Source organism: Solanum tuberosum, unplaced genomic scaffold, assembly GCF_000226075.1.
Source record: "Solanum tuberosum cultivar DM 1-3 516 R44 unplaced genomic scaffold, SolTub_3.0 scf00036, whole genome shotgun sequence".
Lineage (NCBI taxonomy): Eukaryota > Viridiplantae > Streptophyta > Magnoliopsida > Solanales > Solanaceae > Solanum > Solanum tuberosum.
This window is the reverse complement of record NW_006238960.1, coordinates 1,609,669-1,617,663: the sequence shown is the minus strand read 5'-3', so window position 1 is coordinate 1,617,663 and position 7,995 is coordinate 1,609,669. Positions and strand designations below refer to the sequence as shown.

Below are 7,995 nucleotides of genomic sequence, written 5' to 3'. Positions count from 1 at the left end.
TTAATCCAATAATGAAAGCATTTTCATTTTAAAGTCACAACCTTCAGATAAATCATAACTCTCGAAAAAGTCACAATCCTTTAATATGAAAAAGTGTCTGCTTTTAATATAATATAAATAAATATAAAATATAGAAAATATACTAAATTGGGTGTTTTATATTGAGAGTTTTATAATAATTTAATATTTAAATTAGAGAATTAATGATTTTTAAAGTAGTATAGATATAGATCATATGCTACACCTACAATGTTATGTCCCCACATTTGCTTCGCCAAATCAGAGCGGCAACAAAAACAATATATATATAGAGTAGCACAAGAAGAATCCCCAAACGGAAGCAGAATTGCGAAGTCATCAATATTAGATACAAGTTTTCAAGCATTGTATTCTGATAGAATTGATATACATTAAAGAAGAGATAATTATTCTATTTGTGATCTCAAGGACACAAAACTATGTCTTCACTTCAAGATTTTGGACTCAATCTCTTCCAAGGTCAAGCCTTTAGTCTCTGGAACAGAGGTGACCACAAACACAAGTGACAACAAAGCAATCACTCCAAATAGAAGGAAGAGATTTTCTGCCCCAAGCAACTCCTGCAAAACGGAAACCATGACAAATCTAACACAGGTTACAGTGGAATTGACATTTGCAGGAGAACAAGTTCTTACCTTTAGAGGTGAAAAGGCAAAGGTCACTATCGCATTTGAACCAAAATTGGTAAGAACAGCTAGACTTATCCCCTTCCCTCTGGTGCGGAGTGGGAAAATCTCTGATACCATAAGCCAGCTAATAGGCCCAAAAGATATCTTCAATGCCATGGAACAAACATATTTCAATGAGGTCATTTATCACACTAACAAATCACTACATTCAATATCATATAATGCTTGGTTACTAATATAAAAAATATATATTTAAGCAATTACCTTTTCTCACTGGTACTATAATCATCATAGCTTAAAATGCTAACTAAATTTTATATGGTTATTTAAAGATAAAAAACTTATACGAATAAAGTCTCTCCTAGTTCATGCAACATAATTGAACCAAAATGGTCCAACTTAACTGAAACTCTACAATCAATCACTTCACAAGACATACACATGCCAAGTTTAGAAGATACAACTTCAGTGCAGAATGTGATTCATAAACAATGTACCTTTTCAATCTCTAATGATCAAAATCTTCGGGAATAAAAGCATTAATTAACATGTCACTCAGATTATTTCAAATTAAATGTCGTGCTCTGATTTTGAAGTGGCTTTTGAAAATAAAGACATCCATATAGCATAGCAATTGACTATCAACAAATCCATATTATGCAATACATTGTCTAGGATTGCAATTGGATATGAGAAAACTAAAGACATATTTTTCTCACTAATACCTAAAGGCATCTATTTTCAAAAATAAAAAATTGTTACTGAATAGTATTAGGATGAAGTGTGCCATAATATAACGGATTGGATGCAGAGAATTCATTTGCCAGACACAAGTTAGGATTGAGGTTTAGTTGATTGACTGATCGGGTAGAAGAATTAATTAATTTTGAGATAAGGAAAAGTTACGTAATCAAAAAAACTTTACTCAATTGTGAGATATTATTAACTTGCCAAGTACACTAGATTGATTATGTCGACCTACTAATAAATTAACAAAAGCTTCTTTTATAAATGAGAAATCCCCGAAGGTCAGTGGCGTATAGTTCGAAAATCGGTGGATAATGGTGGCCCCCTTTACCCTTCTCCACTTAAATACCAAGTGTTTGTCTGTGGCAGGGTTTGAATCCATGACCTGTGCCTAACCCACAAATCACAAGTTGCACTCTTACCACTAGGGGACTACTTCCAATAAGGTGAATTCCTGACAAGATTATGGATCTGGGGTATAAACAATCATAATTCACGTGTTACATATTAAAGAGAAGAGAAGAGAAACAAGTTGTCTGAAATAACTAGGAAGATGATTAGTAGATTAAGGTCAATACCCTAGTTTAAGTTAATAGTGAATCTTCCCAAGAAACACCTACAAATTAGAGTTGTTTACGCCAGCAAGTATGAATATATGAGAGCATCACCTGGTAGCATCCCACATAGAGAAGCAGAGCAGAAACAGCAACGAAAGGGTAACTGCCGAGAAATTTATAATAAGCTGAAAGAAGAAACAATGACAGGGCCTGTAGATCACATCACACAAATAGCAACACTTTCTCTCAGAAATCAAACCAACAAGTAGAAATATGACCTATATATAAAATGATAAGTATCTAGAGTATAATCCTATGATTAGATGCGTACAATCCCACTGACTCCTCCAATCAACAATGGCCTTCTCCCAAGATCATCAGCTTTTAGGACAGCGACTGCTGTCATCAGTGACTGCAGGAGAATAAGTAAACTCGATGCAAACAAAGAGTCAGAGTATTAGAGGGAAATTATAAATCCTTCTGATAAAAAGACTTAGGTTAATATTCTTTTTTTTTTTTTGATAACCGAGAAATCCGTCTGTGACCCGCCCTTTGGACCAATCACAGCCTTCTAACCTCGGTGGATAATGGGCCCGCCCCTCTACCCTTCTCCACTTAATGCCGGGCTTCGCTTTGCATGGTGTGGGGCTTGAACCTGCGACCTAAGCCACAAATCCTCCACCTTTTGCCACTTGAGCTAGGCCTTGGGGGCGACTCAGGTTAATATTCTTTTTTTTTTTGATTAACCGAGAAATCCGTCTGTGACCCGCCCTTTGGACCAATCACAGCCTTCTAACTCGGTGGATAATGGGCCCGCCCCTCTACCCTTCTCCACTTAATGCCGGGCTTCGCTTTGCATGGTGTGGGGCTTGAACCTGCGACCTAAGCCACAAATCCTCCACCTTTTGCCACTTGAGCTAGGCCTTGGGGCGACTCAGGTTAATATTCTTTTTTTTTTTGATTAACCGAGAAATCCGTCTGTAAACCGACATTTGGACCAATCACAGCCTTCAAAACTCGGTGGATAATGGGCCCGCCCCTCTACCCTTCTCCACTTAAATGCCGGGCTTCGCTTTGCATGGTGTGGGGCTTGAACCTGCGACCTAAGCCACAAATCCTCCACCTTTTGCCACTTGAGCTAGGCCTTGGGGGCGACTCAGGTTAATATTCTTGAACGAGAGATAAAAGACTTTTCCTGGTTCCAGTTACTCAACTTACCTTAAATATACCAATAACGACTGAAACTCGAGCAGCATCTGCAGCCGCAGAAAAACCAGCACTCTAGGAACAAATTGCTTTAAAATTACATTATGTAAGATCATATTATTATAAGGAGAAAGTTAAAAGAGTGTAGCTACCTGAAGAATTGAACCAGCATAATACAGAACGCTTGGCTGTCCAGTTATCTGTAAAAACTACCACATAAGCTTGAAACCAAGAAACTATTTTGATGAAAACCGCAGAGTATGACAAGAAAAAAGGAGTAGCTCAATCTCAAACTGTTTTTACCTGTTGAAATAGGACCAAACCTCCTCCAATTGTAAATGCTTTCAAACTTGGTCCTTGCAATACCTCGAGAAAATTTCCTTCAGCTTCTTCATCTGTGTAGGCAGTTTTCAATGATATAATAGTATCTTCTATTTGTTTTTCAGATACTTTATCGCCAGCAGGGCGGCCTCTCAGTTTGCTCAATGCTCCAATAGCATTCTCTTTGTATTCCTGCAATGGTCCTTTACCTTGAATTGCCCTCAGAAGTAACCATCTGGGAGATGGTGGGAGAGTCCACATGCCAAACCCCATCAATAAAGCAATTGGAGCACTAAATCCAAACATGTAACGCCATCCTCCAATGACATCAATTTCATAGCTACCTACAAAAAAACCCAGCTGGAAATTCCATCGTTCAATGTGATCCGTTATTTCTCTTAGATGATATTAGAATATAAGAGATAAACATAGATAGATACACATACCAAAATACCCAGTACTATTGCCAGCTCCTTTAAAGAGATTAATGTCCCTCTGATTTGGGATGGACAAGTCTCTGCTATATATAGAGGTGCCCCATGCATTGCCTATTGAGATGAAGAATCTCAGCTACTTGGTCATCCAATAGATTAAGCTGTGACAGAGATAGACATATATGGAAAGGTGGAACTGAGATAATAAAAAGCAAACCAAAACCTACCAAGCCAATTCCTAGTCCATAAACAAGCCGACCCAACAAGAGTGCCCCTAGTCCTGGAGCACAGGCAGTTAGTGAACCGCCAGCCAAATATAAAATGGCTGCTATGATCAGTTCCCTCCTCCTTCCTTTACAAAACCCAAAAAAGAAAAGTTAATTAATATAATTATTTGTGTATCAGCAAAACTTTAAGTAATTGAACTCCACCTAGGAAATCAGCAAATGGGTAGGCGAGTATGGAGCCAATAAGAGCCCCATAAAGGGAACCGCTGACCTATATATATATATATCCAAGAATAGATATTCAAAAATTTGATATTTGAGAGCAGTGATTAGTCATGGAATATGCAACATATATAGAAAGCATACCACAAGACCAAGCTGAACAGCTGAGAGGTTGTACCAACTCATTCCACTAAGCTCAGGCGACTGAGAAATCAGTTTTTAAAAAAATCCATAATTGACTGTACATAAAGAGTAAAGCAGGTCAATGAAACTGAGAATTACCTGCAATGAGATGGTAGCACCTGAGGTGGCACCAATATCATAGCCAAATAATAAACCGCCTAGGGCTGGGAAGATAAAACTGTATTTGACACAATAGTATTATTTTTGCATACCATCTGAAAAGGCAAAACCGTGATACTAGTAGTATTTTATTGGGTAAATGATTATTATTTTTAGATCACATGATCCTTTTGAATTTAAATGGAGAACAAGGATGGTGAAAACAGCTTGTGGCTTTAATATCACATACATGAATATAGAGACTATTGAATTTTGTCAATTATTGAGTTAATTGGTCAAGAACTAATAATGAATGATGAAATACCCAAGTTCTGAATATAGGTATAATTGCTTATTTTTACTCTTGTTCAGAAAAAAGGTGTCGAACTTACGGCAAAATAACAGAAGACCAACTGAATTCCTCTATATACCCTGGCTCGGCTTCTTCTCCTTCTCCTGAAGATGCCGAAACCTATATAAGAAAAACAACAATCGAAGAGAAGAGGAAACACAAGTAAAATTCGAAATTAGAGTGTATTCACTTTCTCTGTATCTACCTTCAGTCTGAGCATTCCCTTACAACCCACAAAATGTACACCCACTAAATTTTCCTTCTTCCTTCCAATCAATGGGTAATTTCTTCTACATTCAATTACCTTCTTACCCCTCAAAACCCACGAGTTGGATGGAACTAGCAATGGTGGTTTTGAGAGTGCCATTGTCGGATTATACCAACCCATTTATGCACCAGTATTAAATGTAGAGGGAAACGTCCTTGGCTATTTGAATGGCTCCAGATATCTGTTGGCCTAATCTTTGTAAGTGCGTGGGCTGTCTCTCCTGTATTCTGTAAGTAGATAATCCACACACATATATATATATATATATATATATTTAGGCCACACACTTGGGTGCAAGTCAATAGGGAAATTCCCTATGTCTCCACACAAAATTCAATTATACATCTTCTCAAGATGAAAATTCAAACATGTAAATAAGCAATATCGAATTTGCAAAGTAATGCCGGAACACAAAGCAAACTCAAATTATATTCTAAAATACAATAACGTAGATGAAGTAAAGTCTAATAAACTTGGATGTGCAGTTATGATTGTATTCAAATAAAATTAGGTTGTTCCGAATATATCACTTGTTTGGGACTGAGACGTTGTTGGGAGGTTTAACTTTGTTTTGGTACAACAATCTGGTAAATATCCTTAAAGCAGTCAACTTGAAAGGATTTAAATTGAATAAAAACAAGTAAAGGAAAACTGCAGCTCAACTGAACCAACAACAAAATTATGGAAACTACTAAATTTATTATCTTTTTGAACAGGCAAGTAATGAATTACTATATCAAATTTCCTAGGAACAAAATGTCAAACTAATCCATATTGGTGTTTCATTAGTGCAGTAACATGATTCTTATTGGAGGTGGAAGATATATAAAGAGACCTCATTAGCATATTAGATTTCCACAAAAGTTAATTCCAATTCTTAATGGATTTGTTGGAAAAACAATATACCTATCAGTATTATTTCTAAAGCAAATTCTAATGCAATTTCTTTTCATTAGCCTAAATTTGGTGGGTAGAGCTAACGTAGTTGCACGGGTTAACTTATCGTAGTTTTGTATTATCATTCTCCACTTCTTCTAAGTCCTAACTCTCTAAACTGAATGAACTGGACACGACGATGAAAACTCACTCTAAGATTTGAGGGTGAGGATGACTTTAAATGAACTGGAGAGGACGATGAAAACTCAGTTTAACATTTGAAGGTTGTATTTCAATAAATATAATAAACCAAATTTGCTTTGGTAAGTCGCATATAGGAATGTAGCACGGTGTCACGGACTTAGAGTGATGGCTAAGGATCCGTGCGGCACTTGACAACTTACTCACGAATCTTTCACGATCTTGTAAGCTCAAGTAAGCCTTTACGACTAAGATCGCTAAAGAGAATGAAAAGGAAGACTTAGAGAATTTTGGAAGAAGGCTTTTTGTATTAAGCTTTGGAGAATGCTTTACAAGTTTGCTTGCTTGCTTCAAGCTTGGATGGTTGCTTTCTTGGTTGGATGCCTTGCAAATGAATGGCACCACCTATTTATACTAAATCCTAAGGACTAAAGTGCAAATAAAAATTACTTACAAGTCCCTGACTTATTTACACTTTGGTCCTAGCTCTAGAACTTTCTACACACTCTAGGACCTTCCATTGCCTTCTAAGTTATTCTAGAGAATTCTAGGGAATTCTCTAGCCTTCTTGAATAATCTAAAGGGTTCTAGAGTCTTCCGGAAACCTCTCCACAACTCTAGACCCTTCCGCTCCTATCCGGAACGCAAAATTCTACTGCGAAGTGGCGGGACGTGACACTCTCCCCCACCTATTGATGCGACGACCGCGTCGCATTGCTGCTACATCGTCATCCGAGCCTTGGGCATGCGCGACCAATAGTCCATTGACTAGATCAAGGCCCTTGCGCAACGCCTTCATCGCCTTCCATATCGCTTTTAGCTCGGACTTATGATCGACCTCCTTCCTAGGAGGCAGGCGCCTCGGCGGCTTCTTTGGCATCACGACATTGTTCCTATTAGGAACCTTCTTCGAGCGTGGCGGCAGGGACCTTTTTGCACCATTGTCTTTCTTCGAACTTGCAATGGTGGTCGTATGCGTCGACTCCTTCTTCTTAGGGTTTTTCTCGAGCTGCATGGCCGTTAGGCGTACTTGTCCTTCCGTCTTCGGTACCTTAACCATGGGCACCATACATGATCTTCCTTGCTCCATGACTAGAAGTTGTTGGAGGTAAGGGTCGATCACTGCGTGGCACTGTTGGAAGAACTCCTGCCCAAGAATTATGTCAAAAAGATCTAAAGGAGCGACAGTGAAGTTGGTCTTACCTTGCCACTCGCCTAGTGTGATGCTCACCCCATGTGCGACTCCATTCACAGAGGTCGGGGGTGCATTGACCGTCCTGAGTTGGGCGTTACTTGGCTTGTAACTTAGCCCCAACCTCGTTGCTGCCGTCTTGGTCATGAGATTGACCTCTGCACCCGTGTCGACCAAAGCACAAGCGGGCTTTCCATTGATCTTAAGGTCGACATACTGCACGCCGTATCCTCTTGGCTTCTCTGGCTGCTTGGTGATTGCTCCGCATAGCCCTATCAAGCCCAACTGCGTCGTCCCTTCGCCTTGTTCTTGCTCCTGGGCGTCTTTCTCCTTCCGCTCTCGCAGGATGGCACCAAGGCTCTTCAGTTCAGGGCACTTTGCATAGCCATGCGGTCCGCCGCATATGTAGCAACCACCTTTGTTGGCAACCTCTGTCTTCCTC

The 7,995-nt window shown here is 39.0% G+C and overlaps 1 protein-coding gene across 1 annotated transcript in view; it reads right to left on the bottom strand.

Moving 5' to 3' along the window:
• Positions 1-282: 282 nt before the first annotated feature.
• LOC102581365 (D-xylose-proton symporter-like 3, chloroplastic) overlaps positions 283-7,995 on the bottom strand; it is a 9,720-nt gene continuing 2,007 nt past the window's right edge. Inside the window, exons 2-15 of the mRNA XM_006342252.2 lie at positions 5,222-5,511; positions 5,057-5,136; positions 4,665-4,743; positions 4,527-4,586; positions 4,365-4,431; positions 4,161-4,285; positions 3,946-4,047; positions 3,482-3,859; positions 3,331-3,378; positions 3,191-3,253; positions 2,304-2,384; positions 2,084-2,182; positions 675-812; positions 283-599 (exon numbers count right to left, since the gene is read on the bottom strand). Coding sequence (XP_006342314.1) covers positions 465-599; positions 675-812; positions 2,084-2,182; positions 2,304-2,384; positions 3,191-3,253; positions 3,331-3,378; positions 3,482-3,859; positions 3,946-4,047; positions 4,161-4,285; positions 4,365-4,431; positions 4,527-4,586; positions 4,665-4,743; positions 5,057-5,136; positions 5,222-5,404 — 1,638 coding nt within the window. The 5' untranslated portion in view covers positions 5,405-5,511 and the 3' untranslated portion in view covers positions 283-464. The remainder of the gene's footprint in view (positions 600-674; positions 813-2,083; positions 2,183-2,303; positions 2,385-3,190; positions 3,254-3,330; positions 3,379-3,481; positions 3,860-3,945; positions 4,048-4,160; positions 4,286-4,364; positions 4,432-4,526; positions 4,587-4,664; positions 4,744-5,056; positions 5,137-5,221; positions 5,512-7,995) is intronic.